Raw genomic sequence first — 17,735 nt, forward strand, 5'->3', positions numbered from 1 at the left:
CCGGGGGACCCGGTCATACGCCTTCTCCAGGTCCACAAAACACATGTAGACCGGATGGGCATATTCCCAAGCCCCCTCCAGGATCCTTGCGAGAGTGAAGAGCTGGTCCGTTGTTCCACGGCCAGGACGGAATCCGCATTGTTCCGCTTCAATCCGAGGTTCGACTATCAGCCGAACCCTACTTTCTAGCACCTTGGAGTAGACTTTACCAGGGAGGCTGAGTAGTGTGATACCGCGGTAATTGGCACACACCCTCTGGTCCCCCTTTTTGAACAGGGGAACCACCACCCCGGTCTGCCACTCCCTAGGCACCGTCCCAGACCTCCACACAATGTTGAAGAGACGTGTCATCCAAGACAGCCCCTCCACACCCAGTGCCTTCAGCATTTCTGGACGGATCTCATCAATCCCTGGGGCTTTGCCACTGTGGAGTTGTTTGACTACCTCAGTGACTTTCACTTCTACTATAATGTTTTTATTCATATTTTATTCTCCCTTATTTTATTCTGTATGCAATTTATTATTTTGTTTGAGTGCAGGTGTCTAATTTTGCATCAGTAAGTGTTCTATTGGAAGAAACTTGACAACAAACAATGTTATTGGTTCAAGGTGGAATAATTGAAGGCCATAGGTAGAGGACAAGTCCCGCCTACTTTACTCAGGCTGGAGGCCATAGCATGGCGAGAGAAAGTGATGTTACATTTAACATATTACTTGTACTTGATGTAAAAATTATTTTTGAGCAAGTGAAAGTACAGTCAACTATTGAAGCGACCCTGAGAACATCAGAGTCTCATCAGTTTTCTTGGTGAGTTTTTAACATCACCGTAACTGAGGCTTATGTCGCATTAGCCATATGCTAACATTACTAGCTCCGTGACTTAGCATAGCCCTGCTGGTGCTTTAGTAACCGAGTTGTCACATAAAGTTAATATAATGTGGTATTTTTTTAATGACAGGTGAATGGGAATGTGTGTGTGTAATGTGAGAATGTGTTTGTGCTGAATTAGCTGAATTTCAGAGGCTAAGAAACTAGCTTCATTCTGTACGTTACTGTGCTGCTGCTGCTGTGCAGGAAGCTCAAGGTGTCAGTATTGTGTTCACAGTATCTTAACATTACCTAAATGTATTGAGTCATTAATGTTTAGACTGTAAATGTTTCCTATTCAAAATGTTTCACAACTAATAGTTTGTTTATCTTTAACAATTTGGTCTATGTTTAGTAAAGTGGACATTTCATGGATTAACAATACAATTCAACATGTATCCTACATTCATTCATTGAAGGGTTGTATTGTATGTTTGATATTGACTAAATTAAAACTGTACAGTTAGAAGAATTTGAATAGATTTGAATTTGTTACATAATAATTAATAATAATTATATAGGCTAGATTTTTTGATACTCTTGGATTCTAGATTTAGTGTGGTGGGACTGAGGGGAAAGGCCTCAAAGAACTATTGAACAGAACATTGTTTTTTCGGGGGAGAATATTTTTTATTTATTTATGGTGTACCTGCTTCAAAGTCAAAATAAGACTGTATGCCGGCAGTAGTAAAATTGTGCTATTAAATACAATACAATGGTTTTGCTTTAAACTTACTTCTATGTTCTGTTTAGTCATGGTGGTGTCTGATAATTGTTCTTTAACCCTCCTGATGAATCTAGATACTGGTCCAGTGTGCATTAATCCTCACAGGTAGTATTACTGCAAAGAGTATTTGTCAAAAGTTTTGTTTACTCAATTTGGGAAATAGGTAATGTTGATCTACAGAAAAATACATTTAGCTTCTCTGAGAGAGTAAAATGTGTTGGTTTGTGTTGTGTTAATATATGCTAAGCATATTTTGTTAAAGCAAAAATAATTCTTATATCATTTGATAATTTGATAATTTAGAATTTGAACTAACTTTATGGAGAAACAAATCATTTTCAATATGATAGGTATGCATTCAGTCAAGTAGTAGTATTCTAGTAGGATACTGTTCAACATAAGAGAAACATGAAATATGGAGGAAAAGCAGAACAGAGACTATAAGCCTGTTTGTAAATGCAGGTCAGGTGTTTATTGAGTGAGGAGATCCAGTGAAGAAGATGCAACGGTTCCAGTAGATGGCGATCCTCCCAGCTTGATTTCCAGGAACCCGGATCTACATGACCACTGAAACAGCAGGATGAAGTGTCTGCTTTGTGGTATGGATCGGGCTGGTCACCTGGATTGGTGCCAGCTCAAACATACAATATGCTTAGATAGTGCACTCCGACTCATCAGACATGTCAGATAATCCATCTGAACCCACACAAAGTTGACTTTGATCAGTTTTCCCCGTGGTCATCAGACACTGACGTTGAAGTTACTTGAAACTGGAGAAACCCCACATAAGGATACATACCCTTAATGATTTCAGGTGACCAAACTAAACTTCTTTGTTTTTATTAGTTATCTTTGGTTTTAATTTGTTGTTTTGCTATTCATAGGTAGACTATAGTTGCAGTTAACTGAATTAACGTGTGTTTATGGCTACTGCCCTCTAAACTTAGCTCCTTCTGCACCGAGCATGAGGTGTACTTACTCAGGAGTGAGTCACACAATACTTTCATCAGTGGACCATTGGCTCCATCACCATTGCATTACCTCCTTCGGCAGTGACCTAACAGACGTGTATTTAAATGAAAATCTTTTAATGTGTGACTTTAAATGAGACACACAAAACCATATTGTGAAACTCAAGAAGAAGAGACTCAAAATCAGAAAAAGTGATTACATTCAACTAAGAGCTGTTCTGCCACTTGCAATACAAAGTGAACGTAACATCAAGGGTCTAATTAAGGATGTTAGCTTTGCAGAGGGCTGGAGAAATGGAAACAGGGTCATATTCTGTTGAAACTTCTAAGTGTCCGGACCTCCGACTGGGCTGAAGGAAAGCAGGAAGCACTTCCACCTCAGACAAAGCTATCAATTCAAGAGGCAGCACAGCTTCAGATTTGAATGTTTAGAAGTGTGGTGTCGACCTATTATCAACACAGTAAATATCTCTGTCTATACATGCACTAGACTTTTCACTGTACACTTACAAAGTGAACAAATTAAAACAGAATATAACTCCATAACCTTATGAATAACAATATGCACACGATTTACTCTGGTTAAAGGTCTTTACAGTAATAGCTCTTTTTCACATCAGACATCTTGACTGAAAATCTCTGGGGTAACAAATAAAACATCCGATGACTCTTGCTTTGTTGGGGTTAATTATACAGCCTTATTCTGATACTGCTCCTCATGTTGACCATAATGTTGCTGTCAAGACGGCCGCCATATTAATACAAAGAAGCTCCTAATGTATATATGTACATCAAGGTTGGAAATTAGCTGCTCAGTATAGTCTTTCATTTTAGACAACTCAAGATGACACCTGACTTAATCTCTGCTGAGGTGCTGGAAGTATCTATAAGTCCATATTTCTATGGTCCAAAGGAATAGAAGAGATATCTCATTTATCAGTTCTAACTGCATTGTCATAATATAATTGTATTCACAATTTAGAAAATAAAAACTTTTAATTAAAAAAACAATTAAATCAAACACTTAAGTCCTGGAATGTTTTTTATTCCTGTTTCAACCATCTACAGTACTTTTGTAACTTTTTTATTAGATGCTGTATACATTGTTTATTATTCATATTTTTATGCATTTCTCACAATCTCTGGGCAAAAAATATTTCCTTATGTAGAGAAATTGAGGCGTGGCAATATGCTGATTGCAAATAGCAGGCATACGCCTGTCAATTTAGAATGATTATGATTCATTAAAAGCCTGCGCACGGACATGCGCACATTATTTACTTGCTTATTTCCTTATTTTGTGAGCAAAGTAGGAACATTTTGAATCACATATTAATGAATGAGGCCCAATGAATGCAGAACAAGGGAGCGATCTCAGCTGTTGAGACCTGGATATACACATCTACATCAAACTTCCACTGAGAGGAACAAAAACTCACAGTGTTTAGAAACACTTTGATGGACAGAGACGGCTGCCATCCATGAGAAAGTAAAGATCTTTTGTTCTTGTTGAAAACATTATACATGCACAAGCTCAAATTCAGCAGAGTCAGAGTTAAGTAGTGAGAAACAAGAAGAAGAAAGGGATGTAATAACAAAAGCTACATTCATTAATGAAATATTGAGTTTATTTGTTTATTTAATTATCTGCACTTCCAAGCAAAACTAGGGAAAATACACAAGCTAATGAATCAATAGACAAGAATAACTTGATTTACAACAATTGTTGCAAAATGCTGCAGTTTGGTATTCAGTAGTCTTATAACAAGACTTCTTTTATCTTCTATCTAGGAGGAAGAAAAATGCCGCTCAGCCAGGACGTCAATCCAGGAGATTCTTCCACACAAGTCCATCATAAATTGGATCTGTTACACAGCGACATCCTCGACAACCAGAAGGTTCATCGTCACAGCACACATTTAGTGGCCGAGACCAGAGGGCCGTGTGAGAAGATGATCAGACCCACTGGACTCTCCAAAGTGGGGAAGGCTGAGAGGGAGAGGAAGATGAAAGAAGAAGAAATCAGTGGTGATGCACAGGAAGATGTGTGCACACCTCTGCCACAGGTGGAAGAAACGAAGACAGACAGAAGACCATGTGACAAAACTTCGTCCAGACTGAAGAGCTGGATGAAGTTGTAGATATTGCAGTTTTTGCCAAGGAGATGATGGAGCATGGGGAAGGTCGCCAGAAAGTACAGGAAAGAGTCGGGCAATGACATTAACAGAAGTAAGAAATTCCACTGAAACTTATTTGTATTGCTTTAATTATTTTTCATTCCCCTGCAGTAAACCATTAAGCTATCATGTTTCCCTGTGGCACACACTCCTGCTTTACTGTTCTATCATACAAGTCTTCTCCTCTGGTCTCTTCTTTTACTGATGTAGCTTCCTAAATGGCTCAACCAATGACTCGAGCCGTTGAAACTTCTGGACGCTCGCTGAGAAGTACAGAGATACCAGAAAGAAACACAAGGAAGACGAACGCTATGAGAAATGGGCGACTGAACGTGGCCCGAGCGTTCCCGCCTCATCACCAGAGCAGCCCAAGAAAAGAATGAGGAAGAGGTTTTCTAAGGTGACTCCCAGTCAGTCAGCTTTATACGAGTGTGTATTGCTTTCCGGGGATTTCATGAGAGTTTAAATACATAACTGCTGAACATCGGCATGTTAGCATTTGGACATATTGAACTGAGGATCATTCTCAGGATTTTAAGAATCCATACTTGATCATTGACTAAAGATAACGTTCTAAAACATCACAGCTCTCTCAGTGGCTCAGTGGTTAGCACTGTCGTCTATGTGGAATTTGCGTTTTTCTCTTCCCCGTGCTGGTGTGGGTTTCCTCTGGGATTTGCTTCTGTTTCCACCCACACTTCAAACACATGCACAATGTTTGCCATTCTGTATGCAACACCTATTTAATGTCTGTCCTGGGAGAGGACTCCACTCTTTTTCCTTTGTGGAGTTTTTACGTATACAAATCCAGGGTCTAGGGAGAGAAGTTGTTGGAAATACATTGCTGAATGCTGAAGGTTGCATTCATAGAGATTTAGAAGTGTGTGTGTGTGTTCGTAGTCCGCCCTTCCTATTGGAGGCCTTAAATAAACATTCATGTAAATCTAAAATATTTTGTAGTGATTACAACTATGTGGGTGTCATTTGTAATCTGACAATGTATCGTCCTTCTGAACGACTCAGGAAGTGATGTTTCCGCTTAAGCGTGTGTTGAGCCCTGTTCTGCTGGTTGGATATCATTGCTAGCTCAGGGATTCCTGTGCACATTAGCGGCTGCATGAGTTTTTGTTTTGTGTGTGTACACGCTGCTCTCCCTCCCCCTATCTCCATAACCCCTGTCCCATTCTCTCCCTGTGTCCCTCTCACTCTTTGTGTCCCAGCATGGCTGCAGGATGGCTGCCCTGTGGACTCTCTCTCTGCTGCTCTCCGCCGGCCTGTTTTGGCCTGCGTGTTTGGCCCTGACGAACCCATCCGAGCCCCACAACCTGCCCCCCCCGCAGGGCTTCAATGGCAGCGATGGCAGCCTGTCCGTGGATCTGCCCATGGCTCTCCGGGTTTTCAGCGTGGACTATCACCATGTGCAGGCTCCCTTTGAGATCGTGCTGTGGATCATGCTGGCCTCACTGGCCAAGCTGGGTGAGCTTCAATTGCTCTAATGCTCATTCATGAGAAGCCAACATTACATAAGATCCTATAAGAGGAGGTTAGATGTTGTCTGAAGCTGCTTCAGAGTTTTATGTGACAGCATGTATGAGTTACTTTACCAACCTACTGTATGAGTAATCCAAGTGGTTTACCAACATCATTATCATTTAAAAATTTCATCTTTACAATATAAAGGCAAAGAGGAAACAAAAATAGAGAATCTCAAAGAGAATCTATTTCTCAGACCTGCCAATCTCTGCACATTGTGCGTAGCAGGCCACATTTTGACATCAAATAACTGGTAGGAGTTCTTACTTTAAGTTACCCTCAAAGAGGACAGTTTATTTTGTTCTTATTAACAATTAAGCAATGGATAAAAAAAATATAGCCAAGCTAATCTAGAGAAATGGGATCATTGTTTCTTCTCCGACCAATAAGCTCTTTGTCAATAAAAAAATGATGCTTTACCTCGTACAATAACTTTTAATGTCGGTCACGGCACACTGTGTGGACCTAGAAGTTGCTGGAGGAAACCTATCAAGTCATTCAGCATTCAGGTCAGAAATCGTCTTTATATATAGAATATATGAAGCTAATTTAAGCATCCCATTACTACCCCGCTGTGTGCATATGATATGATGTGTATTAGCTTTTGGTGGAGCTCCACATCTGTGCTTTCAGTCAAAAAAATTAAACATGGTTGAATCCAATTAGTATGACTTTTATCGTCTCCATCTCTAACCTCCAGGTTTCCACTGGTCAGGTCGTGTCCCAGCAGTGGTGCCAGAGAGCTGTCTGCTCATCATGGTGGGCCTCCTGGTCGGAGGGGTGATCTATGGCGTTCGCCACTCTGCTCCCCCGACTCTCAGCGCTGACGCTTTCTTCCTCTTTCTGCTCCCGCCCATCGTCTTGGACGCAGGCTACTTCCTGCCAGGGAGGCTGTTCTTTGAGAACCTCGGCACCATCCTCTGGTTGGTACACACTCAATGTTGTGGGCCTGTTTCCAAAATCTGTAGAATACACTTAGTCTTATACCTTTTTCACATATTATTTGAGGGTTTTTTTCATGCCAATTATGTATGTATAAGTACAGAAAAAATATAACATATGTAAAGAATGCTTTTTTTCATCTAAACAATAAAGCATCAATGTTTCCTGAAACAAGCAGATGAAAATAAAATGTTATCACCAAAAATATAATGTATCTGTTTAAAGCTGCTAACATCAATATATTTATCCATGCTAGCATCGTGGCTCAAGGAATGGCTATGTTGTTGGTCAGTCCACCACTTATGTCAAGACTGAGATTTCCCAAAACAAAATGTAATTTTGTTCAGACATTAAAATATCCCAGAGGATAATTCTTTGGTGAACCCCTGATTTGTCATTTAGTGTCACTGCCTGGTCAAAATGCCTCAGATTATTTATACTTTATCATCCACATAACATTGAAAGTTGTCTTTGGCACAGGTATGTAGGACAGCACACACATTACACCCCAGATGACAGTATTTTATGGTAGAAATGAATTAATAACACTTCTTGCGCTTTCACTGGGTAAAATGACAAGCGTCACTGGCGGTAGGTCACGTCAGCTGTCACTACTTTGTAAATTCCATTTGTAACTTGATGGTTTGAGCGCTCTCTGCATTACGGTGTCTGTACTCAGCCAAAGATTGTTCATAAAGTAAGAGAAGCTTCACTCTGTACGGATGTTTTTGTAGTCTCAAGAACACAGACAGGGTGAATCTTCCATCTGGCGGGACTCTAATTTTCACATTTTTAGAAGAACATTAGAAGTGACCAAGTGGCAGTAACAAAAAGTGCTGAGTGCATTGTTCTTCTACTGGCATGTACGTCCATTAAAACAACATCACAGTGCAAGTTACTCTGCATAATTTAACAGTAAATGGGGGGGGGGCTCCAATACTTTGGTTTCTGACCAGATATTTGAAAAACTAGTGGCACTGACAGCCTCAACTGTACTTTTTGTTTAGCACTAATTAGCACATGTTAACACTAAACTAAGAACATTGTCATTGTGAGCGTGTTAGCATGGGTGTGTTAGCATTTAGCATTATCATCAAAGGGGTGACTTGTAGTTGAGAAATGATCACACTACTCAGAAGTTCCTCTCAGCTCTGGAGTGTTTTTGCATCTTTCACATCACTGCTTTGGTTTCTATGACCCACAGCTTTACTGTTTCGGCTCAGTCTTCACCACTCTCATCTCGTCATCGTTGTTTCTTTGATGTTATCTTGAGCGCCTTGCCAAGCGGTATCTTTCCCTTTTTTCCTGCGAAGCTGCTGATTGTGCCCACATCTCCAGGTACGCGGTGCTGGGAACCCTGTGGAACGTGTTGGGCATCGGCCTGTCTCTGTACGCCGTGTGTCTGCTGGCCCCGAGCTCTCTGGGAGACATCTCTCTGCTCCACTGCCTGCTGTTCGGCTCTCTGATCGCTGCCGTCGACCCCGTGGCCGTGCTCTCCGTCTTCCAGGAGATGCACGTGAACGAGCAGCTTCACATCCTGGTGTTTGGAGAGTCGCTGCTCAACGACGCCGTTACTGTGGTGAGGGCAGAGGTGGCCACCAGGTGGTCTCGAAAATAAAATCGAATATCTTGTTCTGTGCGTGATGCATCGCTCTTCCTTCCAGGTGCTCTACAAGCTGTTTGAGTCCTTCCTTCGCCTGCCGTCAGTGTCGGGGCTGGATGTGTTACTTGGAGGGTGCAGGGTTTTGGTGGTGGGCCTCGGGGGCCTGTTTGTAGGCCTCTTCTTCGGCCTGGTGGCGGCCCTCACCTCACGGTTCACCTCCAGAGCCCAGGTCATTGCCCCGCTCTTTGTCTTCCTCTACTCCTACTTGTCCTACCTGACCTCAGAGATGCTTCACCTCTCCGGTATCATGGCGTGAGTGCTGCCGAGTGTCAACTTATGAACTTAAAAAACTTTCAGCTTGGTGAAATCTTAATTATATGTTTCCCTGCAGCATTGTGACATGTGCTGTGACTATGAAGCAGTATGTGGAGGCTAATGTGTCCGAGCGCAGCAACACCAGCATCCAGTACTTCCTGAAGATGTGGAGCAGCGTGAGTGAAACCCTAATTTTCATCTTCCTGGGCGTGTCCACAATACAGGATGTCCACATGTGGAGCTGGCCCTTCGTCTGCTCCACACTGCTGCTCTGCCTCGTCTGGAGGGCCACAGGTAGAATTAATAAACCTTTCCTGAACTTTCACTTTTGTACCAATGATACTTCTGGCCAGAAGCTTCAATATCAGTTGTCAAGATAGAGGAATCAACGAATTTCACTTCCTCTGAAGGTGTTCTGCTGCTGACTGCTGTAGTGAACAAGCTCCGGAGGAACACCGTGACCTTTCGAGATCAGTTCATTATTGCCTACGGAGGCCTGAGAGGGGCAATCTGCTTTTCCCTCGTCTTCCTGATTGATGACTTCCCGAAGAAAAGACTCTTCATCACAACCACCATCGTGGTCATCCTCTTCACTGTCTTCGTACAGGTGGGAGAATAACTTCACTTGTGAATTTTGATGAAAGACAAAGGTTCCGATTTTCCGATAGAAGCTTTTGTTCCTTTATTTGTTGAGTTGTTTTTGTCTGGTTTCCAGGGGATGACTATTAAGCCTCTAGTAGAGCTGCTGGATGTGAAGAGGAAGAAGAGAGCTTTGCCTTCTGTCAGCGAGGAGATCCACAGCAGGGTGAGAAATGGCAGTGAGATACAGCGAGGTGCTGAGCCTGCAATATGGTCTGTAAGGAATACAGCACTGTTTATGCATTAGTAGTGTGTTGTATTGTAGGTGACATCAAAACAATCATTCAGGTGCCACATAACTTAGCAACTTAGCATGTTTTGTAATACTTTTCTTGTTTCACTTAGATACTAATTAGATTCTAAAATGATATGTAGAGAAATCTATGACTGATGCTCACATCGTGTCTCCTCTTAGCTCATTGATCACCTGCTGGCAGGAATAGAGGACGTGGTGGGCTACTGGGGGCAGCACTACTGGAAAGACAAGTTAGTTTTTCTTCACATTTTCTTCACCTTGTCTGTGTGCAAATAGGACCTGAAATGACCAGTAGATGGCAGCAAATACCACATGCAATGGTCCCTGATCACTTCCCTGTCAGGACTCAGAATAATGAACGATATTTATTTTGTGTGTGTGTGTGTGTGTGTGTGTGTGTGTGTGTGTGTGTGTGAGGTTTGAGCAGTTCAACAGGAAGTACCTTCGGCGTTTCCTGATCCGTGAGGACCACCAGGCTCGCTCCAGTATCCTCAGAGTTTACCAGGAGCTGGAGAGAAGGGAGCAGAGGGGAGACGAGGAGGCGCCACCACTGTGAGAACACATCTTTTTACTTTGTGTCAGCGACTCTCGTCGTAAGTGTTTAGGGATCACTAGGACTTCATTGAAGGAGCCCTACAGGGTCCTAAAAACTAAGGACAATTGTGTCACCATTATGGTAATCTGTGCTAATTTAAATCCTTAAAAGCAAATCAAGTTTCTCACAAGTTTGTAAGTATCCCTGACTGCATCTGTTTGAAAGTCAAGAGTTACAGAATATCTTCGCCGACCCCGTCAATTCCAGGGCATCTTCCTACTTAAAACCCCAATCATGCTACTGAAAACTGATTAGATATCAGTTTTTACAACACAGTTTTTGGCTAAATGGATGTGAATGTTCCCGCCTCACTTTTAGAGTGGACCACCGCTCCCACAGCCGTCCCCTTTTACCAGAGGAGATGGACAGCATCAGGCGTATTCTCTCCAGAAACCTACAAAGCTTCAACAACAAGGTAAATTCACAGCGTTGGGGTTTTGATAAAATGGATCAGTGAACATGTGCTATGTACTCTTCACCTATACTGCTTGCGTTCATGCATGAGTTGTGACTCCAGCAGACACCAGCTTACAGCAGACACACTTTACACCAAGACGCCACCACGGGCAGAACGAGGAAGCCTCTTCACAGGCACCAGAGTCTGGGAGAGAGAAGCACAAATAATACACAGGTAGGGAATGTATCCATGAAAACAAAAGTCCTTCAGTCTCATTTCAACAAATTAAGGGAAATAATTATTTCAAAATGTTCCATACTGTTACCAGTTTTAGGTAATTTAAAAACATAAATGATTTTATCCTCGGAAATGTCTTACAAGAATGTTTTAGAATATATTTTTGATACCAACCAATTACTGTACAGTATGCTCTTACTTCTCATTTAAGCACTTTAAAAAAAGGTGACATTTAATTGTGACAAAATTGAGCTTTATTGAATTAAGTGTATTCATCAAACTCATTTACTTAAAATGACTTAAAACACTATATTAAGACTTTCTATATACTTCCATGGTGACAGGGGGAGGATGGAGAGTTCAACGGCTCACGCAGAGCGAGAGCAGGACTCAGCAGGTCTCACACAGGTAAAGTGAAACACAGACTCAGAAGATAGACGCGTCATAAGATCGTCTCTCTACCTCCTGACCTTTGACCCTGACAACTATGGCGGGAATATTCTTTGACCTTGTGGGCCTTGAGCTCACTTGCAGCCTCTCCTCTCTTGGCAGTGTGCTCCATGAGCCCGAGGCCTGTCCCCCTGGACTCATCGGTCCCAGCGCCTTCAGCTCAGACCAGAAGACCAGTGGATCCACAATCTCCCGCTGCCAGAGAGGAGCAGATCTCTCCGCAACATCAAGAAGCCCCTGCGGGTAGAACGGCAAAGAAACAACTCAGCTTTGTTCTGGAGAGCGAGAAGCAGCAATGAAGGAGAAGAAATGCAAAGCAGTGAATTCAGTCATTTCAAAAGTGATAAGTACCTCATATTAATTTAGCCATAGAGTTATGGGTTTCAAGACTGCGTTGTTAAAAGGTTTCAATTTCATGGATATTTTCCAATTAAAACTTTTGAAATGTATGAAATAATTCCCCTTCTGGTTTCATAATTTTGAGTGTTTGCCGGCTCCATGTTTCACCTCATGAACACCTTTGCTGGAGGGTCATTTGCATCTCTGCTCTAATTCATTTTCAAAGTGGAGCTCAAAAGTGTAACACCCACCTCAGAAATACCTCGCAGTCATAAATGCTGATACTCGCTGTCCACATTACGAGCACACACACAAACCAATCCCTCCTCACCTCGTTTTCTTTATAAATGCGCAGCACACCCACCGGTAATTTGACAAGGACAGGCTTACTGCTTCCTAAAATAACTCGTGTCCCCCCGACTGACCTCCTCGGTTACTGGAGCTTCTTTTCCCCCACAGCTCCCAGCATGCAGGGGAGTGGCTGGGAGAGGCCGACTGTTTTCTTTAGGTCTGGGGCTGGGCTGAGGGTGGCAGAGTGGACACACCAGTGAGGAGCCGAGGAGTAACTGACCTGAAGCAGACTGAAAGCTGAGGGGAAAGAGCACAGTGAAGGCGGTTCTAGGCTGGAGTTATGAGGGTGGGAGCTGCGACCTTGGCTGGGGGGATATTTGGGCTTGTAGGGACTCTGTGTTTCTTCCTCGCCTTTGGTACGGACTACTGGCTGGTGGCCAGTGACGACTGTGGACCGTATACATGGCCGACGCAAACAACTGTGACAAAAGATACCAATGGGACTGAGGTAGGACAGACACATGTGTGCACATATAGTATATATATTCACTAACATGAACCCATGCAGTGAACGCAAACCTGACCGCTGTCACAATCGGGCAGTGACGTCCAACTAAACAAATGCATATAATAATAGTCACAGCATCACATGTGAGAACCACAAAAAGACCAATGTGGAATCTGTTCAGATGTACACCGCAGCGTGCACGCAATGCCACTATAGGATATTTAAAGAGGTACCAAAATAATTTAGTTCGGCAACTTCTTTTTAAAGTTGGAGGACTCAAAGAGCAACAGATTTAAAAGAGAAAGGACCAAATCAATGCAGCAGAGATCAAGGCATCCCACAGTAACTTTTAGTTTGACTTAAGAGACTTTTAGTGTGAGTCCTGCTCCCAAAACACTGGATCCTACACTTCCCATAATACATCCAGTGGCAACTTTTTTTTATCTATGTCTAGTAAACACCCATGTCCTAAAGCATAATTTTGCAATGCAGCTTTTTACATTTATATTGCTCCATAAGGCTTTACTTGGGCACATGGGTGCTTTAAGCGAAATGCTAAATTAGCATGCTAATATTCTCACAACGGAATTGCTAACACACTGAGGTTAAGAAGGTACATATTAATTTAGTGTTTTAGCATGGCAGCATTTGTTAATTAGCACAAAACACAAAGTACAGCCGAGGCTGATGGGATTGTCAGTTTGATGACATCATTGGGGTGAATGTCTCAGACTTGACAACGCTCCTCTGGAGCCGTCATACAAATGTTGTCACAGGGAGTAGTAGTAAAGCACAAGTCAGCTGATCCTTGTGTGTAAACTCGGTGGAGTGCCCCTTCAATTTCCCAGTTTATTCTTCCATGCCACATTTGTGAGAAAGTTCACAAAATGCAAAGTAAGGGGTATATTTATAAAAGCCGACACCCCGGTGACCTCCTCCCTAATACCGCACAGCACAACAGTCTTTTATTTTCAATAAAAGAGGATGATTAAAGCTGCCGTGTGTTATTCAGCGCCATCAATCATGTTTCTGACAAGCAAATGGAGAGTATCGCTCATGCGTGTTTCATAAGTTCCACCTCGAAAAAACCTCACGGACGAGCGGGCCATAATCAGAACCACGTTTGACGCCGTGGAACCGCTGAAGCACAGAATCGCACACACACAGCGGCTAACAGACACGCGTTGACAAAGCTGACAGACATTAAGGTTCGGCCATCTTCAGACATCTGACTGTTCATCTCTCTCTCTCTCATTTAGATCCAGTTGGTGGAAGCTGTCACTGCTTCTCCTCCATCTCTCACTCTGCACCACGAGGGCTTCTTCTGGCGATGTGTGTTTCAGGTGGAGCCCACAGCGCACGCAACGCTGGCTACTCTCTTCAGTATGTACGCCTTTCCAAGGAGGCAAAGGGTTTTTGTTGGAGTTTGTCCAATGCGGTCGCATGTCTCATACTTAACAGTGTGGTCCGCTTGTCATGCTAACAAGTGCAGGAAAGAAAAATGTGTATAATTTGGATATTTGACAGAAAATATACAGGAGAGCACGAAGAATGTGTGGGCGTTTATTTTGGTTTGTGGGGTGTTTTTTGTCTTTTCTCAAAATTTCTCTACATTGAGTTTTTTTGCACTCTGTTGTTTTTTTTTCCTTCCTCAGACCTAAAATACTTTTCTCTTTACCTTTTATTTATCATGTAGCAAACCAGCCAGAATCCAAGGTGTGCATCCATGGGTACCTCTTCCCTCTGCCTGTTGCACTTGGACAGGTGCCTCATCCAAGTTATGATGCTACAGCAGGTAACGCACCCTCTCACGTCTTTACAATCAGGTGACAAACTAAAGGAAACAAACTGTACAACTTCCATATATGACGGCTGACTGAATGGCTTGATGGTTATGAAAGGGGACTCCACAGTCACCACATCTCTATCAAGTTGATTACAGATTTTGGACTAACTTACAGTTAGACAGCACTCGCTACTCGCTAGCACTCGCTGTTAACTCCAAATGTTTATATACACACAGTCACACATGTATTTTTTTACAATCACTTCATCACACACAAACACAATTTTTCAGTTTACACTTGGCTGTTTAAAGTGAGGATAAGAATGATAGTAAAATAAGCATACAAATGAAATAAGATGGTGCTTGTATTTCCTATTTCTTATCCTTACAAATCCAGGTCATAGCTAGAATTTTAGAAATACTGAGGTCATGGGTCAAACGTATTTATATGCAGAATGTCACTCCCCTTAAGTTGCCCAAATTTGCAAAAAAAACATGTGCCAGCATCAAAACCCCCATGCTATATACTGTACACCAATAAGAACTGGGACTGCTCTGATGGCGGCCTGTTTGTATCGCTTGCAGTGTTTCGGGGTTTCTGGACCGTGCTGATAATCCTCGGCCTGGTGGCAGCTCTAACCGGAGGCTTCCTCCTGGTCTGCGGTGTCCCCTTCATCAGCCACAAACTGTACAAGCTGGGCGGTGCTTTCCTCATCGCTGCTGGTAAAATATAGTCTGTGTACATGTGTGGTGTTTATAACCATGGTATTCATCTGCAGTGTGAAATAGGCTCTCGGGGGAGTAGGTGATCGCACAGACACAAACACATGTTGCAGCCACTGCTGCTGTCAGCTGTTCGTACCCGTCACACGACAAACCCGACACACGGGGCAGCAGATGTCCCTCCGCAGTAGTGTCGCTATAACAACAGCAGGGTTCAGACACTGCTGCCGTGGTAACAGTGGAGATGAGTTGGAGCTGCATTCCTCTGGTGTTACTCGGCAGCAGTGATAGCCTCTATCTGTGTCTCCCTGATACTCCTCATATCACTCCCCAGCCTGCCTGTTCCTGGTCACGCTGCTGCTGTACGTGCTGTGGATGGAGGTGATGGACGTGAAGCGCTACGTCCTGCAGGAGCGAGGAGAGGCGTGTCCCCGCGCGCAGGTTTCCGTGCTCTACGGCCTGTCTTTCATGGTGGCGGCTGCCGGTGTGCCTCTGGAGCTCGTCTCTGGGATGGTCTTCATGCTGGTGGGCCAGGCGCTGCGTGCCAGCAAGTGAGCGTGCCACCTGGCCTGTAGGGGAAGAGAGGACTGACCTTTTTTTTTGTGTGTCCCGCACTGGGACTCAGCAGCACACTTGTGGCATGTAAATACTGGCTGGAACGACACAATCAATATAACAGCACCACCCTTTGGATGTCAAGCAGCGTGCAGTCAGAGACACTGGTTTTCAGTTTTCTGTGACTTTCTCTGCTTTATTTACATAAAAATCACTAATTGCTATAGAATAATAATATCACAATAGGTTTGTGTGGTACTGGCATTAAGGAGCAATTAATGATGTGCTAAAATTATTTTTTATTGAATCAATATGGAATGGCATCCGACCGCCATTCAACAGATTTATGTTTTTTGTTTTTTTTGTTATTAATGCTACAAATTGTGAGTCCATAGAGCGGAAGGTGAGAGCTGTATGAGTGAACCAGCTGTGTCCCCTGTCCTGATTTTGGCACACAATCAAAGTAGGCTAGCTGCAGCGGAGTGAGGTGGGAGGGAAGAATGGCCTGATGGATTGGAGACAGAAATGGTGGGTTTGCATTGAGGATGGATGGTGGGGGGGCAGAGAGACAATTGTTGCTTGTAGGGGGGCACAAGGGGGCTTTGAGAAATGAACAGCTGTTTGTGGGTTTTGGTTGGTGTACAGCAGCCCAGCCACCTGCCTCCTTCACCCCAATCACATTTCAGTCCCTCATTGAAATCGTGACGCTTGCTCTGTTCTGTTTCTCTGCCCCACCCTATGTGTTCACGCAAACTTTACAATATTGATCCGATAATCTACTGACACAGACTCACGCCCTTAAATGTGAAGCGCAGACTTGTCATTGTATCATAACTGCTACACCATTACATCACCCTGCTTTTTCATTGGTCTGAATGGGCAGCGTGTGGAAACAGGCGGGTGGACTCTCAATCGCACATATCAGCTTTCATCTGCTTTACTGTGGGGCAGGAGGGGCGGGGGGGGGGGGTGCTTCAAAGACCTCACTGATCAAACACATAAAAACACACGTTCAATCATACACACTCACACATACACACACATGCTGTGATCAAACTGTCCTGAACACACCAGTGTTAATTATTGAAATAGATGTAACCTACGTATGTTGACGGTGTACCTCACAGTGTGATGCTCTCATATAGCACCGTAGCCACCAAATGCTAAAGGTCAGCTGAGTCTACCTGTGGTGTCAGAGGATACCCTCTTATTTTGGTACATTATTGTCTTTTACACCATTGTTTGTGGGTAAGTTAGCGTGTTTTTCTAATGTCTGTCATGATGATTCATGATAAACATGACAGATATATGATATATAGAATATTTTGTGTTATTTGTCTGCAACAGCTTGATCGCTGCCTTCCTTGGCTTGGACACTTTTGAATAGTTCTAATCTCAATGAGGCTTTCGTGATAAAGTGTGCTTTAATTGTTTGTGTTTGTTGAATAGTTTCTGTTTCAGTAAACAAACAATAAATTAATGTTTATAAACCTCTAAAAGAATAACATCTCAGCTCATCTTTTAAGCTGGGAATTCTAATATTTGAGTTCAGTTGTAATCAAATAGCATTTCAACCACAAGAAAAAAAACTGCAAGGAGAGGGATCATTTTCTCTATATCTGTCTCTGATCTCTACCACCATCTCAAAACAATGGAGCGAAAGGAAATGTGGTTTGTGGTTCATTTAAATGACGTTTAATATCTCAACAGCAGCATGTCCTCCAATGCCTCGCTTACTTATCTACAGACCTTGCTGCAAACAATTTTCATTTAAAGTATTGAAGTATAACATTTGTCAACAAGTGTCCCTTTCTGTTGACAGA

General features: G+C 42.9%; 2 protein-coding genes across 2 annotated transcripts; both read left to right on the forward strand.

The window, feature by feature from the left end:
• Positions 1 to 5,942: 5,942 nt before the first annotated feature.
• Positions 5,943 to 12,107, forward strand: LOC137875264 (sodium/hydrogen exchanger 2-like). The gene is made up of 13 exons (XM_068714339.1): positions 5,943 to 6,219; positions 6,977 to 7,199; positions 8,557 to 8,797; positions 8,883 to 9,133; positions 9,213 to 9,430; positions 9,547 to 9,743; positions 9,852 to 9,941; positions 10,191 to 10,261; positions 10,449 to 10,583; positions 10,945 to 11,041; positions 11,144 to 11,257; positions 11,605 to 11,668; positions 11,813 to 12,107. Exons 1-13 carry the CDS (start codon positions 5,976 to 5,978, stop codon positions 12,007 to 12,009), a joined length of 2,142 nt encoding a protein of 713 aa, XP_068570440.1. The 5' UTR covers positions 5,943 to 5,975; the 3' UTR covers positions 12,010 to 12,107.
• A 433-nt stretch (positions 12,108 to 12,540) lies between these two features.
• On the forward strand, positions 12,541 to 17,408 carry LOC137875265 (transmembrane protein 182-like). Its single transcript, XM_068714340.1, has 5 exons — positions 12,541 to 12,848; positions 14,108 to 14,231; positions 14,545 to 14,643; positions 15,220 to 15,357; positions 15,692 to 17,408. Exons 1-5 carry the CDS (start codon positions 12,681 to 12,683, stop codon positions 15,910 to 15,912), a joined length of 750 nt encoding a protein of 249 aa, XP_068570441.1. The 5' UTR covers positions 12,541 to 12,680; the 3' UTR covers positions 15,913 to 17,408.
• Positions 17,409 to 17,735: the final 327 nt, after the last annotated feature.

This window comes from Cebidichthys violaceus, unplaced genomic scaffold (assembly GCF_023349555.1).
Source record: "Cebidichthys violaceus isolate CVI_PGR_0920_01 unplaced genomic scaffold, fCebVio1.0.p SCAF_2, whole genome shotgun sequence".
Lineage (NCBI taxonomy): Eukaryota > Metazoa > Chordata > Actinopteri > Perciformes > Stichaeidae > Cebidichthys > Cebidichthys violaceus.